The sequence below is a fragment of the Vipera berus genome (genome assembly GCF_964194415.1).
Source record: "Vipera berus genome assembly, chromosome: 12".
Taxonomy (NCBI): domain Eukaryota; kingdom Metazoa; phylum Chordata; class Lepidosauria; order Squamata; family Viperidae; genus Vipera; species Vipera berus.
Window position 1 is genome coordinate 20,234,244 of NC_138215.1, and position 22,963 is coordinate 20,257,206.

Below are 22,963 nucleotides of genomic sequence, written 5' to 3' on the forward strand. Positions count from 1 at the left end.
CTCAATGATGATCGTAGGTCAAGAACTAACTCACGTTCCTTCCCTCCCCACCACCTTTTCTTCGAATTCGAAAGCGACAGAAACAATCCCAGACAAAGAGGGAGGGTTGATTTTTATTAAGCCTCATTTATTTGCACTTTCATAATTGCGGCAGGTGGAAGGGGGTCTCCCTGTCAGTCAGCGCTGCTGTGTTTAGGTAGATCCTTAGGAACATCAAAACTTTAGATCAGGGGCGTCCAATTTGAAGACTCGTGGACTTCAACTCCCAGAATTCCCCAGCCAGCCATTTTCCCCCATGCTGGCTGGGGAATTCTGGGGGTTGAAGTCCATTACTCTTAAATGTTGCCTAGGATGGACACCTCTGCTTTAGTCTCTTCCAAAAGCATTTAAAAAATGGGATTTCTCTATGTCACAGAATTCCACTTTCCCGATGGCCTAATTCACTTTTCCTTAGAAAAGGTCAAGCATGTTTGACTTTTAAAATACACTTTTTGGGGAAAGATCAGCCAGAATTTAACAGGAAGGCACCCCCCCCCCCAAAAGCACCAGAATTGAAAGGAGGGACCTTCTGCCGTGGTGAAACACATCTTTAGTTTTGCTGACCGGCCTAAGAAAATCACACACCCATGGTAAAATATAGCATAGTCACCTTCCGGCACGCAGCAGCTAAAATCTACTCGACAGTATCAAAAGTTGTGGAGTTTTTTTATTATTATTTTTACACAATTCAATTACAGCAACCGCCTCCTTCAGCTCAAGCAGCCCTCTTGCTATTAAACGTACAAAAATAACCATCTCTGTTTTGCACAGTTATAAAAACTTCACCGTGGAAAGTACCTGCTTTGAAAAAGAGTAAGATACAAGGGCTGCTCACTGGTGTTGGGGGAGGAATCCCCCACCCCTACTTTAATTTCACAAGCTCCATCGAGTTGGCAGAAGATACGACAAGAGCCAGGTTGACCGCCAGACCATTTCTGGTCTCCAAGCAGCCGGTTCTTGCTTCTCAAGTCTATGATGGGCATTAAAATGTTCCCGAGAGAAGCTCTATTGCCTTCTGGAACTCCCTCACAATTCCTTTCCTGGGGAAAAGGACTCTTTCGCCCTGTCCAGGATGAAGACCAAGGAGCAGCCATCCACCCACCTCAATCAACCAAGCTATCTAATCTCCATATCACCACGTGGCACACGAAGGCACTGGCAGAGCTACTGCGACTAGGGGATCAGTCTGGGAAGTTCGGAGAGTTGGGCCATCACACCCGGACGACACAGAAGGCCCAATTTGTGGCCCAGAAAAAGGATGGGATTGATGGAGGCTTCAGAGCTTGCTAAGCCAAACAACGTCTAGCACAGGGTTTCCAAGTGCGTAGACGTCAACTCCCAGAATCCCTGGGAAGTTGGCTGGGGAATTCTGGAAGTTGAAGTCCACGGGTCTTAAAAGTTGCATGGTTGGGAAGCCCCGTTTTAGAAGTCTTCACCGGCACATCCCATGGGGAAGAGACCATTTAGACCAGGGCTCTTCAAACTTGGCCCTTTTATGACTTGTGGGCTTCAACTCCCAGAATTCCTGAACTGGCCATGCTGACTGAGGAATTCTGGGAGTTGAAGCCCACAAGTCATAAAAGGACCAAGTTTGAAGAGCCCCTGATTTAGACCATCTGAAAGGCCAACAGGTTCCCAAGGCTGAATCACTCGTAACTTCCCTTCATTTCTGATCACCATATTCACTTCAAAGAGGTATTTTCACTTAAGACGAATTAAGATTCTATGGTCCAAGACCCCCCATGTCAGGTTCCCCTGCTAAGCACGATGCCTTAACATTAAATAATGCTTATTTCACGAGCATTCCCTGCCCAATCAGCTTAGCAGATCTACTGACATGAGCAATCACAGGTCCACCTAACTGTAGTTAACCTATGTCTGCTTCACACGCTACCGTCACACAAAGCCATTTTTCTCCCATTTCATCAGGGCAACTATTTTAAAGGCAAAGTTCTGCCATACCACAAGGGTTAAAAAAAGAGAGAAAAAGGAAAGTCACGTTACAAAAATGCACAATGAAAAAAATTCCTGTAAAAAGAGGGTCAGGCATACATACAATACACATTTCAAAAGTTAATCACCTTACATAGTTACCGGGTTTTGTTTTGTTTTTTTGCAAAATATATATACTCATCCCACTTTCCTTAGCAAAATTCAATACATCTGAAATGCCGTTAAGTAGAGCATTTTAAGTAGAGAATCCCTAAGAAAGTCACCGTAATAAAAAGGAATTGATTTCCCCTACCCCTAACGAAACATCCTGGATGGAAGGAACTCAACAGTAAGAAAATTAAACTTCTGCTCCCTTGAAGATGGTTTAAGATGATTCAGAGACTTCGCTTATGTAATTAATGTCCTTGAATGATCAACAGCCGGGGGACCAACTGCAGAAACAGTTGGGGGTGGGAGGGGAGGAGAGCATAACAGACTTGATAATGGGACCCCCAATTCAACAACGGTCAGACAGATCGCAAATGGTAGGCTTGATCCCCAGGTTGCCCCGCACAGCACATGTTAAAAGGTCTATTTTGTGGGGAAGGGGATCAAACAGGACCCAATCTTTCCTTGTCCCAAACAGCAGAACTGTGGCTATGTGCTATATGTCTCCTGTTGGACCAGCACCAGTACCTAAAATATTTGAGGGTGGTCCTCTTCTCCCAATGCAGCTGAACACAAGACATTTTCCAGAGAGCTATCCATCTCCCAAAACAGAGGTGGTTTCCGTGGCCTCCTGACTAGGCCTTGAAGCCATCTTCCCAGTACAGGATGGCAGTGGTGACTCATCTTTCAAAACACACGTCTGCCTGCTCAGACAAGACAGGTGACCAGGTGCCCCTGGCGTGTCCAGATTGCCCCAAATCCTCCTAAAATTCCCCCCCCCATGCTACACACTACCCCTCGGATCCTGCAATCACGACACCTTTGGGGCCCTTAAAGAATTCTACCAACATCTTGGTTGAATTCAACCTAAATTGGTGTTTCTCAATCTCCGCAACGTGAAGATGGGTGCCCTTCACCCCGCAGCATTCTCCAGCCATTCTGGGAGTTGAAATCCACCATCCTAAAGTAGCCAAGGTTGAGAAACACTGAACTACATTGGAAAAAAAGAAGCCCCTTACTATATATATAAAAAACAATTATTTCCTTCCAAGAATGCTAATTCTAACCAAGCCCATTCATGGCCCATTCACAGTCAGTTAATACTCAACAATTTGTCAGTTAAGTTTTCTTTTCTTGGCTAGAGGATAATAAATCTTTAAAGCACCTCCAGAAATCACTATGAAGGAAACTGGAAACGGGCTACATCAAGAGGCAGAATGTTAGCTTATCAAATGAATGTAACTGAGTTCCAGGCAAATATTAACGTCAATGCAAGAAAAGGCACTTTTAAGGCTAGTGTTAAAAAAAATGTTGTTTTTGCATACATGCTGATAGAACGGTCTCAAACTACAATGTCTGGAGCCAATATGGGCAGTTTTTCTCTTTATCCTTTAACCAGGTTAAAGCCGTAAGATTTTTCCAACTAGTTTTTTCTTGTTTCTTGATTTTAATCAGCTAAGAGACACCAACCGTCACACCAGCATCAACTCATTGGCAGCATACGCAATTCTGGAGGCAGATTTTTGTAAACTACAAGGCAATCTCAAACCCTAAATAAATAAATAAGAGAGCTGGGCCAAACGTAACCATTGATGATCAAAAGGGAGGCATAAAGTTAAATTTAATTTACTTGAATGGAACTGTAAAAGTTCTGGCTGAAATTCAGAGCAATGTGAACTTTTAAATCATCATGAGATTGGTCTTACCACCTGAGGGGAAATATATATATATATATATTGCTCTAGTATTTTCCACCGGTTAGTCACCCCGCAAATCTCTCTCATGTTGTTTTCTTTGCTATTTCTCTTCCTTCATTCCCGCTTGTCAAGCTGCAGGCTTCAGCTGTCAACTCAAACAGAGGAGCCTCACAAACAGAAACAAAGCACAATCATCAAGCCGAACCTTCAATGTGTATCAGGAGGGTGAATCAACTTCAAAAAGCACGAGTCCCATCAGCAGGAAGAATCACAGGTGAAACAAGAACAAGACGATCAACGGATGGGTTGCGACGTTAAAACAAAACCAAACCAAAAATAATAACCTGTGCATTATGAAAACATGAGGATTTTGCCTTTAAATACTTTGTGCAAAAACATCAACAAGGTCTATAAAGTTAGGACAGCTTCCGGCTTAGCAGTGTCGTGTTAAGACCGCCGTTTCTTCCCTTTTCGCTGGCTCCTAGGATTAGTCTTCGTTGGCAAGGGTCTCGGTGGACAACCAGATTTTGGCACCGCTCAAGAATTTGCTCAGGGGCGTGCCCAGGATGCTGCGCCGACAGAGGTTGCCCACGGGGGAGAATGGAAAAGCGGACGAGAGAAAGTCAGGCGTGGTGGAGCCGTCGCTGAGGCCGTGGGCTCGGAAGTACAGGCGACTCTGGTCCTGCTCAGGTGCGTTGGCCAACAGCGGGGGGTTGCCGTTGTGTTGCCTCAAGCTCCGGTTCAAGGTTTCCACCTCGTCGGCCAACAGAGAGATTTTGTGAAAGGCTGTGATGAAACCCCCATGGTTGATCTGGGCCTCGGGGATCCAGCGGAAGTAGCAGAGTTTCCAGAGCTTGATCTGTGTCCCGGAGAGGCGGGGTAGGATCACACCGTGAAGGTCCGCTGGCTTGGAGAACCAGTCTCGGAAATACTGCTCCATGCCGTTGGTAGTGTTGTCCATGTGATGAAGGAAGTCGGGTTTCAGTTTGAGGATCAGGGAGTTTCTCCTGGGGAAGAAGTCCTGTTCGTTGATGATTCCGTTCTTGAGGGAAGATGGGAGACCTCTGAGGGTTGAGCTGTAGTTCTTCTAGGGAGTGAAAGGTGGAATAAGTTTAAGTTTCTCATTGTTCACTGCACCGGATTAAGGTTGATTCACGTTAACTGAATCAAGAAGCAAAATTAAGGCAACTAAAGATATGACCTCTGGCTATCTAGTCTTGATTCTGCATGTCCACTGCAGGACCCCAAGGAAAGACCTCCAATAACACATTGGGGATCCCATATGGCTGTGAAAGATTAGGGGAAGCAGGCAGGGAAGGCCAGATTCTTTTGGTCTAAGGAGAGGCAGACCATGGACAACAGTCTCGGCTGGCTGGGGAATTCTGGGAGTTGAAGTCCACATGCCTTAAAGCTGCCAAGGTTGAGAATCACTGCCATAGAGAGTCAGGAAAAGATATACAAGCAGCGATGGGTGAAACATGGCTAAAGCCTGCTACAGGCAGACAATATTCCGAAGAGGCTCAGAAAGACACCTCTCCAATTCACAGAAGCATAAGAGGGAGGAAGGTCCAGCACAATCAGACTTGCAAGGTTGTTATGACAGCCAACCTCAATCAAAATAATTCAGCCTTCCCATGGAGTTGGCTCTTCTGATCTGAGGCCCACACAGAGCAGCCCAGATATGGGGTGGTGTGTGTGTGTGGGGGGGGGGGATTATAGGACGGAAATGCTTCAAAGAGACTTTGCCTTAATTGGTGTCTCCGTTCTTACCTTGGATCGTTTAAAGCTTTTCACGGTCCCATTGCACACACAGGGTGTGCTCTTCCCAATGTACAGGGGGTTGTGAAAGAGCAGGCAATCCCGCGCTGTGAGCTGAAGGGACCAATCCCAAACGGAAGGAAATCTCAGCCCTTTCTCATCACCCAGCTGAATATTTTTGCTGATGGCAAATTCCTGGAAGCAGACAAACGAAAGGATGTTCAAAGAAGCAACCAAGAGCTCCTTCCTTGAGATTTATTTCTACTCTAAGACCGATAAAGGTTAAAAATCAAAGTCCAGCATCGTCACAATTCTACAGCACAAAAGGTTCTGTGCCTCACACTACCCTTTCCTTTGAAGGGTGAACTACGCAGTGAAAAAGCTCTACTGACGTACAACGTGACTGCTCAGAAACAACCATCAGAACTGTACTACTACCATGACAGATACTCTCCTGACTCCAGCTAAGATCAGGCGCTTCACACATGTCAGTGTTGCCCCATGGTTTGACCCTCAAGTGTCCTTCTTAAATTGGCCGGTCTTAGGTGGCACCCACCGTGCTTTGCTTTACTCTCTGATGTGGAGAATTGAAGAGGAAAGTACCAAACAGTGAGATCCGTGTGCTGTCGTACAATATGGTCAAGTAAGCTTCAGAGAACTCAAAGGCCGATGGGTACTGCTCAAGCAGCTGCCAGACACAGTCAAGGAACATCAGGAACAAAGGAGACTAGAGGGAGAAGGAGACAGACAGAGGTTAGACCTCTGGGGTGGCCTAAATTGATTACAAAGCAAATGAAAGCTCCCTCAGGTTGAGTTCAACTCTAATGACTTTATGGACTCAGCCATGAGTTGGCTTCCTGTGGTCTTTTTAATGATGTCCTTTCAGACTTCCAAGTGTCCCCAACAGCTGTGGGATTTGGTTTCCATCCAAGTGTGAAGCAGGTTTGGCGCTCCATGTGTTTTTTTTTTTAGTGGGAAGATCAAGAAAGATTCACTAAGTTCCACCATTAAATGTCTTGATCCAAGCATCTTTGCACTAATCCACCAGGCATTTGCCTGGACTCAGAAGAGCTCAAGCTGTGATCAGGATGGTCAATGCACACTGACTCTGTGCCCCTTGCCCACTCTCCCCTGTTGAATTAAATAATCACTGAAATACCTTTTCTGGGTGGAGAAATGCCCAGCTAACCGCCCCTACATATTTCTTCAACTTGGGACTTTTTTCATCCTATTACCTCTTTGTCAGATTTCTTCAAATGATTGCACCTGTCCAGAAATGGGTGTCCTGCCATGACCCACTCCTTCTGAATCAGGCTTTGAAATCCAGCGATGGTCCGAAAATGGGGATCCAACATCACTTGGATAAGAGATGCCACACAGCAGCTTAGGTCTCGCCCTTCTTCCTCTGTGGAAGGAAGGAAGGATGTGTTTTTAACACAAAGCTGCTTTCCTGTGTAGTATAACTTAACCAGAGCCCCCCTGCTCAACAAGTGACCTTCTAGAAATGTAAACATTCATTACAGAGTATCAAGTTTCATGAACATTCATCGAAACCAGCTTCAAATTTATCAAAACGTCAACCGTATGCAATCAATCTGGTTTAACGTGCCTCTGTATGAGAGGAATGCTAGGAAGAGGCTGGATGAGAGAAGAACAGAGTTCTGTTTATGGCGTGGAGTAAAGATAAGTCTATGGGAAAGAACTGGGAGAATTAATTCTAATCATGGTGTCAAGATTCCCCTAAGTAATTATTTTTGTTACAAATGCTTAACATAAGGGTTTTGCATGAGCATCAACAGGATTTCTCAAAATAGACTAGTTTACCTTGTAATATTACTGAAACGTGTTTGCTGTCCAGCATGTAGACCAGTTCTGCAGAATGCTTCAGGAAGATTCTAGATCAAGAGAAGCCAAAATCTAGATCATCTTAGATGAATGTACATGTTAATTATCATACCAAATTTCCAGAAAGCTTAGCTTTAATGCCTGGCAACGCTGCTTGCCCCAGAAAGAGATTTGTGTTTTCAGAATTAGGGTCTTCTACCACAGATGTAGATAAGATTCTTTCTAAGGATCATTTGTAAGTCATAGTAACTTTAATCTTTAACTGAGGTTGTTTTTAAGGGAAGTGGTCCTCAAGTTTTCCTACCTCACGTACTCCAGCCAACGTGAATTATCCAGCAAAGAAAGCCACTTCTCCTCGGTGTCTTCAAAAGGCTCTGAGACAAAGAGATAAGTTATTTTCAAGAATGTCTTCTCATTGCAGACCAGCATTATAGGGTGATGTGATTCTCTTTGAAAAACAGACCAAACGCAGCAGTTCCACGTTGCTTAACCAGGATTAAGAGGAGAAATGGGCACATTTCTTTAAGGTTTGCGCAGGAATTCTTCCAGAACCTTCCACTAAGCCTATAACTGGCCCTACCAAAAAATATGGCAAATATTAATCAGATTAATTCTCCTCCCAAAATAATGCTGCGTATATTTAACGATTTAGGCCAAGATGGGACATTCATTGCCCGGATGACATGAAGGGAAGTGGAAATGATCCTGCAACCTTCCCGCACTTACGTTCTCTAGGACTTGAGAATTAAAAATAATCCGGAGTATATATTTAGAAACACAGAAGAAGCCTTATCTCGAGACTTAATACGATTAGAGAACGGTTGCTACCAGATGCTCAGTGTTATTTAAGTAATCCTTTTTGGACTCGTCTTGGAGAAGTTAATATGTTTTACATGGAATCTGCTTGTCTCAGATTGTCCGCCTCTTTGGCAATTTCAAGAACCAACCCTGGTTTGGAAGACGTTACCATTCACACATAACTGCTTCAGTTTCAGGAAAGCCGTCTGGATTTCGTGGACATTTGGCAGGCATTTATCTAAGTCAGACTTGTAAACGTCACTCCTCTGTGGATGACTTCTGGTGACAGCATTGCAAATCCTAAAAGAAAAAGAAGAGAAATGGTACTGAGGGCGTTTTTAGAAGTGTCTCGTGACAGCTTCACCCCACAGCTGGCCCCCCAAAGTCCCTTCTCAGCCTGGTGTGCAGCTGCAAGCTCCTCTCTCCCTCCCCACGCTGTATCCTGTGGGCAAGGGCACACCCAACCACAGCCTCAAAAAATACTCTTCTAGGAAGCACCAGACGGCCCCAGCAGAGGGTGGCTAAGAGAAGTGACACCATCCCATCATACTTCAGAGCTCTGAGTCAACTGCCTGGCCTTTCTGTGAAGGCTTGATAATATGAAACAAGGTTAAATGATTTATAAGGACATCCCTTGAAACTTAATAAGCCAATTCTCCTCAATCTGATGTTCTAACAACCCATCCACTCATCCATCCATCCACCCACCCACTCACTCATCCATCCATCCATTCACCAATGGAGTTCCTTGCAATATCTGCAATTTTCACCACTGGCTATCTGGAGGGAGATGGTGCTTTAAGAGGACCCTGTTGAGCAGAAAGCCAAAGGAAAACAGAATCATCAGCCTGGAAGGGACCTTGGAGGCAGGAGATCTTCCACCATCCTGGTCAATGGTTGGCCTCGGCTTTTATTTTGTCTCTCTGCTTTCTCGGCTTGGGCAAGAAAGTTAGGTTGAAAACAAGGCGAATGGAAGCAGGCCAGCGCAATCCCTACCGTTGGTCTATTTTTCGCTGCTGCAGGCTGTCCTTGATATGGGCCACCCTCACCAGAGCATTCCCGTTGGAATGGTTCCAACACCACATCTAGGAAACCAAGGTAGATTTTTAAGGTGGGTGGTAAGTTCCACACATTATTGTATAATGAAATTCAACGGCGTCTTAAAAACTTTGTTTTCAACTGATTGTAACAGTGAAATGATTCAAAAAGTTAAGCTGGCTGGGGAATTCTCAGAGCTGAGGTCTACCCATCTTCAAGCTGCCAAGATTGAGGAACACTAATCTATGGTGTCAAAACAGCAAGAATCTGATTGCATCCTTTCCAACTAACAGATTTAATAAGCGTATGCCTTTTAATAAAATTTGTCAGAAAAGGTGCTAGCAAACTTCTGATTTTTCCTTTTTTTTTTGGGTATCCCAACACGGGGGCTTGCCAAAAAGAAGACAAACCCATCAAACCAGCCTCCATTTCTTTCACCACCCTCCCTTCTGTCCCTCCCTTTTTACACTTGAGAAAGAAAGGGCCACCACATCAGCTTCACGCTTACCGGCATCCGTCGTCCGGTGAAAGCGTAAGAATACAGCTTCAGATCTTGATCCGCCAGAGAGGAGGGGACCACAAAATATTCTGGAAGACTTCGGAAAGAAAACAGAAAAATAAAACACCCATCTTTGGAAGCGTGATGTCAGTCATTGGAATTCCAACCCAAGATCTTAAAAATACGGAGCCTCAGAAGACGTCTGAGCCATCCACACACACACTTTCTCCTTCTGAGTAAACATCGGTGGTCATCTCACGGGAAGAGCAGGTGATGTCCTACATTTCCCACAGGTCTTGCCACTTTCTTAGAAAGATTTACCTGGTGGATATCATGTAACCTTCATTGACCGAACACACACGCCATTCGGATGCTCCCGTCCTCTTGATCTCTCTGTCCCAGTCGGAGAAAGTTTCAAACAAGGGGGTCTGATGATGACCACCCCCGCCTCCTCCAGGGTCTATTCCATTCACCTTTTTTGCTGGAAGAAACAAAGCAAGGATGGTATTTTCATTTCAGAGTGGAAGCGCGCAGAGGCAAGGGATTTTAGAAGAAAAACAGAGTGTGGTCAACATTCAATGTGGCTATTTTTAAGAGAGGAAAAAACTGAACTGAAATACTGTGAACCACAGTGAGGTTTTTGTTTTTTAACTGCGGTGATCACTGGGCTAAGTTTCCCTAATTCTCCAGCTGTTGTCTCCTGGTCTGGGGCTACGGCCGTTTTGTGTTTCTGCAGGGGTCAGTTTGTCCACCGGCTATTCTGCTGCCTGAGTGCCACTCGAAAGTTTTTGAAAGGACAAAACGTTTCCCGTAGCTTCGTGGGAGAACCAGTATGGCTTATGTTAAAAGTTGGGATGGACCCGTTTCCCCCACTTCTTCTACAATATCTGCGTCTAATACAGAATGAGTGAGATTCAAATCCCATCGTTCCTAAGCTTCAGAGATTATTCTGAAGGTCTTCAATAAAGCGGTTCTAGAAGGAATAAAACTTGCATCTTCCCCAAAGACATTTCTATAAAATTGAACTGATAGGTGGGCCGCTAAATGGAGACGGTTGCCACCCAACTCAGCAGGAACAGCCAAGATCTGGGCAGAAAGCAACTGAGCCATCTAGCAAGAACCTGGAGTACCCTCAGTGGGACACCTCTGGACCAGGAGAGAAGCCCATCACCAGGGGAAGAACCTATTCAGATGTCCAATGAGCGAAGGCATATAAACGGAAAGGACTCATACATCTGAGACTAGCAAAGGTCCCAAAACCTCTCTGGATAGTTGGATTCTCACTGACGATGTGACCTGGTTGGACCATGAAACATCTGCAAGAAAGCCAACAAACTCAGAGAGCACCAGAACTCAACCCTGAGCTACTAATGGATTCTCTTCTGTTAAATCTTCCTCTGCATTACTTTGATCAAACCTGATGAATATGGAAAGAACAATATACATGGGCCAAGACCTCGGGGCTTCTCGAACCATCAGATAACTCGGACAGAAGTTAATATCCAGGATCCAATTTAAAAAGCCCACCCCCTCCCCCCAGCCCCGGCATCTCAAAGGCCTCCATTACCTGGATTGTGGTATTTCTTGCCCACATATTCAAATGCAAAAAGCAGCTGGAGGTCTGCGGGTTGCGAGTAGTGTGCTATTGCAAGACACACCTGAAGGTGGAGGAAGAAAAAGAGAAACAATCTTCAGATGGGAACAAGCAATCCAGAACCCCTTAACAAATATTTTTATTGAGAAATTACGAAGAAGGGGCAGAAAAACAACCACTAGAAATGTGCTGCCTCCAAGGATGCCTGCAACTTTGATTTCCTTCCCTACGTTCCCCCCCCGCCCCAAAATGTCTAATTTGTTAGCTGTTGATGCCTACAAAGAGCAACTGCACACAGTAACGCCTTTGTCGTGGGTTTTAATGGATGCCACTTCTTATTAGTGGCCAGGCTGCCAATGGCTTCCATTGTATGTCACGGAAAAGGAAAAAGGTCAACATTTTTTCTCTCTAGCGGGAGAAAATATTTCACAAATTAATCATGTTCTCGTTTTCAGAAGTCCTTAGGATGCAAAAAAAGGGAACCTTTGAAAAATCTTGGGTGGAAACTGACCACTTCAACTTTCAGTTCCTACTTTCTGAGAATCAGGGTTGGTTTTTTTTGTTTTTTGGTGGGGGGGGATCATTCCTACAGGAGACCCAAGGAAAGATTGTGCTTTCTGTACAACTACAAGGGATAAACCAAGAGGGGAAACTAATTCTGACCGAACGGTTCTTATTCTCCTCCAAGAAACGTGAAACTCAGCTGAGCCATCAAACCGAAGCCCATGGTCCTCCCGGTTCTCTCAAGCAAGAGTCACTTCTGAATCCTGCCTGAAGGAAATGATTTCCTGCCAAGTAGCTGGTTGAATTCTTCAAGGGTCTTGCTCACAAGCCCAGCTGCCCTCCCTCCCTTTCCTCCCCCACCCGCCTGACTCAATAATCACTTGACAGCAAAATCAACTGAACCAGAGCCAGCAGTGTTTCCATCTCCTCTTTGGTGTCTACCAATCCACTTATTCAGATCAAGTAGGCCTATATGTCAATCAAGATGGGCAAAAGGGTTGAGTTTTCAGGGTAAGATTTGGGGTCATTGTTCAAGTATAGCAATAATCGTGGTCTCACTTCCCAAAGTTTTTCTATTCCCATTCCTCGAACATCTTGAAAAGAGCCAGAAAAATTCAGCCACAATTATCCAGGTGATGACACAACATCAAGAAATGGCCTTGCAGAAGGTTGAGAAGCTCAACAGCATCCCCACCGTCCCAGTAGTTGCCCCCCTCTGCCCCCCAAAGACGTATTCTTCCTCCAAAGGAAACGTGGAAAGGTTTTAACCTGTTTAGAGGAAGTAACCACATGAAAACAGCAATAGAGTGGAAGGGCCTGGAATTGCTTCTTCTGTAGTACTAACCACATAGACGCCTACAGATAGTAACTCACAGACTGCCTTTTTCCTCTGGAGCCCTCTTTTTTTGGAAAAGAAAAGGTGAAGCAAGAATGAACAGACTCAGCTGGAAAAGATAAAACATTCCTGATCTCTCTCCAGAGAAATAAGCATTCTCTTTTCTCCTCCTTGGCCAACCAGAAGTGGGCTCAAAACCACAACCATGATACTCGGCTTTCAACCGGGTTTATGAATCCTGGAACCTGAGTAGCATCAACAACACCCAGGGTTAAAAGGAACTGGAGCAAGCTGATAGATAGATGTGATATGGAAAGCTGAGATGACGACTCCGGCATGGGCCTAATCTTCCCGCTAAAAATACACCGCGGCCAATTGGCAATGCTCCTTTCAAGTTGTTCCTCAAGCAGATGCCCGTTAAGCAGGATGAGAGCCATGTTGATCTTATTCTGATGGCTAAAAAGTCAGCCTTGTGCTGGAAAAAATAACAAGAGCCAAAAGCTGCTAAGAACAAGGAAGATGTCTTGGAGGATTAGAGAAGAATCAAAGCCTACTATTTATATGTTCCCTCAGATGAAAAAATTATGCATTTCCTGCACCAATTAAATCATAAGGAAATACCATCTTGGGAACTGCCAGTACTTACCTCTCTGCCAAGCTAGAAAACCCATGGGTATATCTAACTAATCTTGACGTGGGAAACAATCCAAAGTGTACTGGCTCCTTGGATGTGGCGCTTGGCTTTTGCACAGATTTTTTAAGCTAATCATCCACCATGTTAGAAATATTTCTCACTCCTCGTTACCATCTTTCATTCCCGTGTTGGTTTGCGTGCAAGTTCATAGGTACACGATTGGTGCAAAAGCACCCGAAGCAACACACTCCAAATTATTTGCACTGTACGGGTTGTGAGTTTAAAACTCTACTAACGTCAGCCAGTGTCAACATTTGGAACCAACAATGTGAGGAACACACTGAAAAGTCCCTTTGTGTTCTATGCTTCCATTTTGTGGGGAGAAAAAGAAATCTATTTTAGACCACTAAATAAGACCAACTCAGTCCACGTCTGTTTCAGGATGTTAGATATTTACAGTTTCCACCAGCTGGAGAGGAAAAAAAACACCCGTGCTTAAACACACAGCTGTATGAGAAATTTAAACCCAGGTGCCAACTAGCGGCACATGTAACATTCAATGGTCTTCTTGTTCCATTTTTTTTTCTTTTTTAACCCAAGCCCAAACGTTCATTTGGGAGGTTTTATATACGTGCAGAAGGTTGAACCATCTGTCAGGAAAATTCTTGACTCCAACCAACCAGAAGCTACATGTGAAATTTTCAGATCTGCTTCTTTGAGGAAAAGTGGATGAAAGGACACCTTATGCAGATTTGCTGATTATTTATTAAATTCCTATTATTTGATGAGTGGATTCAATTCTTCTTCTTCCTGCCATTAATAGTTTGCAAAAATTTCCTTCGTTCAATAGCTCCCTCTGCCCATGATCTCAACTCTTAAATATTCAAGACACGTACCTTTTTGGCACTTTCCGATCCAGCTTCATCAAAACGAAACCGGACAATCCGAAAGTCTTTGCAGTAAATAATTAATTCCGTTGGATTAAACTTCAGCTTTTGATTGGGGCCCAGGACTTTCTGCTTCCTCTTGGTATCATTCACTGCAAGAAAGGAGGGAAGAGGCAGGAGAGATTATAAGCTTAAAACAAAGGGTCATGTTTTGAAGCGCGGTTTTGCTGGTGTGCCAAATATTGCTTCTCAACTTGCCCACAAACTTGGGGGGAGGGGAGAGGTTTGGAATGCAGACTTCAAAGATTAAGAAGCCAGACGGTGAGACTCAAGGCCATTACACCAGGTGTCTGGCAAGACCTAGAGATGCTTTCTCATAACAATATTTTTTCTACTTGATTGGGCAACATGACCTGACCTAGAGGGAGGAGGCAGAATTCAATGCTTTTACTATTGGGGTTTGGGAGGGAGGGGTCTTGCCAGAGCTGGTTTTGCTTTCATTAGTGCTGAAGTGATGTACTCCATAAAGTTTTACATTAAGAGGTCGGAATGTCTCGACGGTCTTTCTTGGTTGGGTTTGACAGTTGAAACCTTGACACAACGCATATGAAACGCAGGCCTTATGAAGCCTGTTAATATGCATTTTTGTTTCTGCAGTTGACCAACTGCGCTCAATTCCTAATTAGCAGAGAGGCTTAGCAACTCTTCTGGCCATTACCTGTGACGATTTGCTCTACACCTGTCAAGGCAACGTCGTGTTCTCCTAGGAGGAGGTTTCTGTATTGGAACTTCTGAAACAGAAGAGATGCAATCAAGATAAAACAGATGAATTTTAGTTGTGTCTTGCTGCACAAAGGACAAAATTAGCATTGGATTTTTTTAAGGGGGGGCAGGGAGAACAATGCTATTAGATGTTCAGAGTCACCTTGTAGGGAAGATGGGCACTATAAAACAAATTAATAAATAAAAACAAAACAGTTTATATGCAGGAAGTCCTTGACTAATGAAGTGACTTATGTCTGTTTTTGACACTTAGGACCATGGCAGCATCCCCATCCCCAGGGTCACATGATCAAAATTTACACGCTTGGCATCCGATAAATATGACGGTTTCAGCATCCCGTGTGTGTTTGTGTGTGTGTGTGGTGTGATCCCCTTTTGTGACCTTCTGACAAACAAAGTCAATGGAGAAGCCAGACTCACTACCACGATACTAAGTTAACAACTATGACAAGAAAGGTCATAATATGGGGCAAAATTCACTTGTCTAATCAGCAACAGAAGTGAAGTTGAGAACTATCTGTGGTTCACAGTGTCACAAGTATTATGACTTAAATTTCAAGAAAAAACTCGTGGCCCACCCCTGATTCCTAGCTGTTTGGACTCGCAACTAATGTGACCAGCATTTAATCCAGATATTGTCGGACACCAAATTTTCCATCTCAGCGTGACACTGGGATACTTTTCCAAAGTCATTCGAAAGCACTTCCATTTTTATTTATACTAAAAAAGGACTTCTTTAATTTTAGCATCCATATCCGTATTCCGAAGTTTTGTAAGGTATTTCTGGAAAAATAACCTATACAGAATCCCAGGGCTACAAGGCACCTTGGAGGTCTTCTAGTCCAACCCCCAGCCCCAGGGGCTTGTACACATATTAAAGTTCCCTCTTCTTCTTTTTCTTTTAAAGATAGTGCTTGCTTGCTTTTCCTCCCCCCCCAACGCCCCCCCCAAAAAAACCCCTAAATAACTATCTGCCTTCGCTACACTTCCAAAGAGGAAATTCAGGGGAAAGAGGTACGTACGCCAGAGAGCTGAACTTGCAAAATCTGGATATTTTTCCACTGGGTTATTTCCCTGCGCTGTATTGCAAAATGAGAATTGCACAGCAGGGCTGAAAGCTGAGTTCAAAGAGGTTTCCTCTAGTTGTCTACGAGAGGAAACGTCCCGGCCACGTGTGGGGATTCCACACAGGGGTCTTACAAAAGAGAACGGGGAAACCCCCCAACCCAACCAGAGCTGTCAAGTTAAACTCAAAGGTGCTTTTTTGTCCAAAAGGCAACTGGACTTTCTTGGGATTTGTTTTTCCCCTCGAAGACGTTTCGCTTCTCATCCAAGAAGCTTCTTCAGTTCTGGCTGAAGACCCTTGGACTAGAAAACCTGCATGGTCTCTTGTAGCCCTAGGATTCTACGCCGTTCTTCAGTTCTGACTGAAGAAGCTTCTTGGATGAGAAGCAAAACGTCTTCGAGGGGGAAAAACAAAACCCCAAGAAAAGTCCAGTTGCCTTTTGGACAAGAAAGCACCTTTGGGACAACCGTGAGCTGGAGGCTGGAGACATTTTGCCAAGTTAATCCAGACTTTCTGCGCACTCCAAACCAACCTGAAGAGGGATGGTGTCATCTGTGATGAAGGATATCTTGAAGTTGCTGCAGACCAGCTTTCCCCAGAGGTCATATTGGCTTGTATCTGTTGCGATGCATTTCCTCACAAAGTTCACTTCATTCACCACAATTTCCCCTGAAGAGAGAAAAGAAAGCTGGTGGAATCCCTGCACGAAATCTTCAACGAAATCAGCGGTTCTTAATTGCTTTGTGCCGTGGGACCTTGGATGAAACCTATGGACTTCTTTTTGCAAAAATTGTGGAAAACTGAATAAAGGGGCTCTTCCCTTATCCTCCATTTTCCAAGTTCACAGACCCTCTGAGATCCATCCACGGATCTCCAAGAGGTCCATGGAGCCAAAGTGAAGAGCCACTGAATTAAATTAGCTGAACTTGTGACTTCAGAATGTAGTCCGACAAAAACGGTTTAAAAACTAAGTTTGTACAAACTTTGGATTTGATTGAAAAAGGTTCTCTGAAGCGTGAGGGGCGTGAGCACAGCACGTCCTTGTATCTCTTTAATCCAGCTGCATCTTTCCTTGGCTTGTTTTGCTGTTCTCCACAGCTACCTTGGAATTCTAAGAAAAGATGAAGTTACTTTAAAGAGTTACAGAAAGATGCTACATCTGGGTCCTTGTGTCCTTTCGAAACTGAATCTGAAGCACTGACTTGGCCTACTAAAAACATATTTCTGAAAAGCCCAATGAACGCTCTACAGCATAGTCTACTTTTATTGATGGATTTTAAATTATTTATATTAAACTGCCCCAGTTGGACCAATTCTGTTTTCAAAGAGAAGAAGTTTTAAAGCTTTTAAGCAATGAAAATCTCACATTTAAAGGGAGGAACTTTGGAATAGCATAAACTCTTTTTGCTGTTGACCCAGCGCTAATGGAACTTCACATCTTCAAGAGAAACTGCAGGTGGCCAATGCTTTCGTTGCAAACCACTTAGAAATAATTAAAATTTCTCCTCGTTCATAAAATGCCAATCCAAAAGAGGAGCCCATTTTTAAAATGCTCTTCAAGAAAGAAAGTCTCCATTTGCAGGTATTTGAACATTATGCCTACTCTAAATTTAGCCACAGTCCAGCACCCCTTCTCCTTCCGTTTTTGCAGGCACAAGCCGTTCCAAGCACTGAATGATAAACATGTGCTAATGACTCAAACAGCGATGTCAGAGGCAAAAAGAGAAAAAGCTGCATTTGTTTTCCAAGAACCCAACACCACCCAGCAACACACTTATATCTGCAGAATCCACACCAGAATTAAGAGCCAGCCAAAATCCTAAGGAGAGCCGTGCAAATCAAAGCCACCAATGCCTAGGACAAAGATTTACTGGGAAATCAGAGTTCTGCCTCAGATGCAATTATTAAAAAGAGCAGGCAACATCTGAATTTCATAACACAACAATGTGTTTATTTATTCCTTTGGATTTAGTCGATGGGGCATTCTTCAAAGAAAAGGAAACGATTTATCTGGGCAGAGAGATGGGGCTTTGCAAGGAGAGATGCTTCCAGTCTTAGTTACAATGATCTAACATAGATTTGTCCTCAGTTAACACCCGAATGAGCATTGTGCTTCTCCGACATCAACCAGGAAATTCCAGAAAGGTCTAACACAGGAAATATCAACATGTTACCATCTGACATAAAAAGGCTGGAATGCGGAGCTGGGTAGAGAGGAAAAGGGGGGATAGGGTTGCCTTAAATTGAGGTGGGGCTAACGGTCAGTAAACACAGTTGGTCTTGGGGGTCAAATGAGTCCCAGTTCTCTAAGTTGGTGGGGATCCAAACCCCAGTACTTTTGAACTTCATTGATGTCATTCACACTCACTGCATTGAAGTTTGCATGCTGGAAATGACCTATAAATATGAATTCCCACCAGGAATGAACGAATCTGCCACTCCAGGCAACCGAATTTAGGAATATCACTCTCCAACTCACAGCTACGTCCCCCTCTCCCCTTGTTACGCAAACACATTCCCCATAAAGGCAATGTTTCTCTGAAAAATCTACATCCTCCTTTTAAATTTACGGCCAGCTTAGGATGATCAAGATAAGGTCTCCCGGTCTGTACAAGATTCCTTTGAGATCTTAGCAGGTCACAATCCAGCATCTGCTCCCACCATTCTTACGGCCATTATCAGGAAAGTCCATGGACACAAAATGCTAATAAATCACTGAGCATCAATGCAAGAGAGATACAAGCATGGAAAGCTCAGCACGATTAGGTTACAGATTTTGCTCAAGTAACCCAAAAGACACTTCCAAAATTCAAATCTAGGCAAGCATCACTTGGTACAAATGAAAGGCTAAGTCAGTGTTTCTCAGCCTCGGCAACTTGAAGATGGTGGACTTCAACTCCCAGAATTCCCCAGCCATCTTTAAGATGGTGACTGGGGAATTCTGGGAGTTGAAGTCTACCCATCTTTAAGTTGCTGAGGTTGAGAAACACTGGCTTAGCCTAGGGAATTCTTATTCCTACAGAGCATTCAGAGCAAGAAAGCATTAAGAACAATATCTTCAATATTCAGTGCCTGCTTCTTGGCTCCATAAAGTCATATGTAAAATATCCACGCATCAAGTATTTAAAAAAACAACCCAGAAAAACAGCCAATACATATTGGCGGACATTTGTTAGACCGTCTTTATTTCGTAGCAAGCAGCTTCTCCTCCCGCAATGAGCTTCGGGGGATTTTACAGGAGATAACGGAGCAGCTGGAAAAAAAGGCAATCCCTCTACTTTGCTCTGTCAGGCTCAAGCAGGAGCAATCCTCCTCCTCCTCCATTCCTGTTGGTTATTTGCAGAAATAAAGGTCACAAGCCTGCCAGGCGATTTAATTTTATAGCCAGTGCCAACTGGCAAAGAAATGAATACAGCTCTCCTTTCCTCCTTCGTGAAATTGGGAGAAGTCGTCTGCTCAAAAGCAGGAGATCAGTTTGGCGAATACATCCCAAATATATATCGTTTAAAAAAGGACTATTTTTGAAAGGCAGAGGATCTTCGAAGAGCCTGCCCTGGACAGGTGACCTGTTGCAATATTTGGAACAAACAGCCCAGAAGGCACAATGTCCAGGCTGGCAACACAGAGAAAAAAGGAACGTTGTGGTTTGAAAAAGGAGCAACAAATGCTGAAAAAAGGAAAACGGGCCCTTAAGGAACAACCTGGATCTTGCAATCTCTTAGAGGCTCAGAAATGCATTCCGGCAGAAAATCCTGTGGGGTGCAAAGCCTATTCTGACACCTGTATGGAATGTTTACCTGGCAGTAGGACAGGCTCCAGTTTCTTAAGCCGAGGTTCCGGAATGATCTTGTCTTCAGCCTGAAAAACAGGAGCAGAAGGGCAAATATGCAACAACACATCGAATCAGCCGAGTCCAGGTAAGTCCTCGACTCGCAGTCATTCCTTTAGTGACCATTCGGAGTCACAACAGCGGAAAAAACTGACTTAGGACCTGTCCTCACCCGTACAACTTTGGCAGCATCCCCACACAGTCATGTGATCAAAATTTGGGCGCTTGGCAACGGGCATGCATTTATGATGCTTGCTGCATCCCAGGGTCACGTGACGGCCGTCTGCAACCTTCCCAGCCATCTTCCCACAACCAAAGTCAGGGGCGGGGGGGGGAACGGATTCACTTAACAATAGCCTGATTTACCTAACAACTGCAGGGATTTGCTTAAGAAGATGGCAAAAGGGGCCGTAACATTGGGCATAAATTTTTTATTCACCTCCTTGCTTAACCAACATACGACCACAATTGGAACTAAATTTTCTTTGGCTTGCTCACACCGGTTTGACCACTTTTACGGGTCACTTAATGCTCCAGGGTGACGGTGCTTTCTCAACCTGTACTAGGCTGGCTGGGAATTTTGGCTGTTGAAGTCCACCCATCTTAAAGTGACTGGGTTAAGAAGCAACTCTAGGAACAGAGCAACAACGAAGTTGAGAAAGCACCGTCACCCTGGAGCATTAAGTGACCCGTAAAAGTGGTCAAACCGGTGTGAGCAAGCCTGGTGGTCCACTTTCCTTTGTGTCTGTGAATTTTGTGGTGACGGCACCCCTTCTTTTCAAACCAGCAAACTCCATCCAAATGTTTTTGGATTCAGAGGCTCCCACTGTAAAGCTGGCTGATTTATTGACCCTTAAGGCTCCTTCTTTCATTCTGAAGTACCCTTTCCAAAAATAACTCCCTAGCCTATTAAAATAATTAGCTATTTGCACATTTTGCCCCTGACAATGAAAACAGTGCATTTCTGGAAATGAACAGCCTAGTCGAGGAGTATCTGCATTTTCCAAAGAGGACACCCGGTTGCTTTTAAACCTCATCCCTGTTTGGGCTGACACTCTCATGGCTTTAACCGGGTGGAGAATTTAAAGAGGAGCTGCAAATCCAGAAGGCCAAACATGAATCTGCTTCCCAGGGTGTTTATTCTGTTAGGCGACTACGGCAAAGAAAACTCTTCAAGTTGCAAACACACAAAATCTCTGCAAGGCAAACTGTTCGCTCCAAGGTGTGTGTTGATTCCTCTGATCTTATCAACCGAATGGACTATTCCCCCCCCCCTAAACTTCAGATAACCACCTGATGCATTGCTTGCCTTTTCTCCTGGCTAAGCAGCTCCTGAGAAACCAGATTCGCTAACAGGAATAAACCAGCCCTGCTAAAGAAAATCCACGCACATTTTTAGGGGGGTGGGGGGTGTACCAGATGTTAAACGGGAGATCCCTGGGACGGCAGGTGGTCCAGCTGAAGTATCCTTATGGGGCCAAGCCTGGAAATAAAGGGGATCTTCCAGAGAAGCCACCCACCCACCATCCAGGACCAGGCAGGGTGCTCAGGGAGAGGGGCACTCTGGGCTTAGCCCCCGGGGGCTTCTGCAACTGCAGGACTGCCTGCAATTAAGGCAGGGTGATCTCTGCCCGGAGGGGCAAAGGAACAGGTGTCCTGCCTGGGCTCAGCCTGCCCGGCAGGGGTCTTCCTTTCACAGGGAGCAGGGCAGGGGGCTCACCTGGCCGAGCAGGTGAGTCACCGCAGCCTCTTGCAACTGCAGCGCAGCCCGGCGGCGGCGGAGGTTTGGGGCGGGAGGGAGGCTTTTAAGAATAGAATGGAGCTGGAAGGGACCTTGGAGGTCTTCTAGTCCAGCCCCCTGCTCAAGCAGGAGAACCTAGAGCCTTTCAGACAATTGACCGTCCAGTGGTCTCTTTAAAGACCTCCCCCCAGCGATGGGCATGGAGGGGCTCTCCTGCAAAGGGAGCCCTCCCCCGGCGGGCTGCTCGGGTCTGCTCCGCGGGGAGGGGAGGGATAGGGTTAGGGTTGGACTTCGCCAGGTGAGTCTCTCGGACCCGGAGGAGGACGGAGGCAGGCAGGCGGGCGAGGCGACCCCCCCCTCCCCGGGCAGCCCCAGGCCTGGAGGGACGGAGGGAAGGAGAAGGAGCCCGCCCGGGCCAGGCTGCGGAGCCTCAGGGGCTTACCTGCGGCAACAGGTAGGACTTGAAGGTGGCTTTGGGGGCTCGGAGGGAGAACATGACGGAGGCGGCGGGTCCCCAGGCAGGCAGGCCGGCCCTGGTTGCTCTCCCCGGCAGCGCCGGGCGGGGTTGGAGGCCCCACCTCGCTGGGCGGGGCGGCGAGCGAGCCCCACCCCTTCCCGCTCCGCCTCCTCCGGCCGAGGCGGCGGAGCGACTGAACCCTGCTGGAGGGGAAGCGCCTCGGGCTCGCGAAGCCACGCCTCCGACGGGGAGAGGAGGAGTCAGCGCGAGGGCAGAGCCAACGGGGAGCGCGGAGGAGGAGAAAGAAGCTCCGCCTATTCGAGTATCCTAGCAACCGCGGGGAGAGTCTCTGGGTGGATGGGGGAAAGCCGCGGGAGGGAGGCGGAGGCGGAGCAGGCGGTGTTCGTGGACGGCAGACCAAGAGGGACAAAAAGATGTGGGTCTTCTTTCGCCTTCCCCCTCCCTTGTTTTTAAACGCGATGCTAAATCAGGTCAAGCGTGCTGGATGGGGAATTCTGGGAGTTGAAGTCCACATATTTTAAAGTTGCCAAAGTTGAGAAACACTCAATTTTAGGTGGAAAAACCAGGATTAAAAGTGAAGTTTCAAAGAAAGGAGTGCTGCCAGATCTGGACTGCTAGCATGAAGGTGGCCAACAGGTGACAGCAAAGCCATTTTGGGGTGTGTGTGCAGGTGCTGCCCCCTAGGGGCCCTCTGGATTTTGCAGTCCAAATCTGGGACTACCCCTACCCCAAATAAAATAGAGAGGGAGCTCCAAATAAACAAAAACAAGACATGCATGCATGCAATGCTCCGAGTTCAGAGCAACCAGCATCCTTTTCAATTCCCATAGGTCAAACA

At 45.5% G+C, this 22,963-nt stretch overlaps 1 protein-coding gene across 1 annotated transcript; it reads right to left on the reverse strand.

Moving 5' to 3' along the window:
• Positions 1 to 125: 125 nt before the first annotated feature.
• Positions 126 to 22,279, reverse strand: MTMR10 (myotubularin related protein 10). The gene is made up of 16 exons (XM_081337262.1): positions 22,090 to 22,279; positions 19,875 to 19,935; positions 16,610 to 16,746; positions 14,947 to 15,019; positions 14,238 to 14,380; positions 11,342 to 11,432; positions 10,096 to 10,255; positions 9,784 to 9,871; positions 9,234 to 9,322; positions 8,407 to 8,537; positions 7,744 to 7,813; positions 7,419 to 7,489; positions 6,830 to 6,999; positions 6,151 to 6,321; positions 5,607 to 5,789; positions 126 to 4,923 (listed from the first exon to the last, which is right to left on the reverse strand). Exons 1-16 carry the CDS (start codon positions 22,141 to 22,143, stop codon positions 4,324 to 4,326), a joined length of 2,292 nt encoding a protein of 763 aa, XP_081193388.1. The 5' UTR covers positions 22,144 to 22,279; the 3' UTR covers positions 126 to 4,323.
• Positions 22,280 to 22,963: the final 684 nt, after the last annotated feature.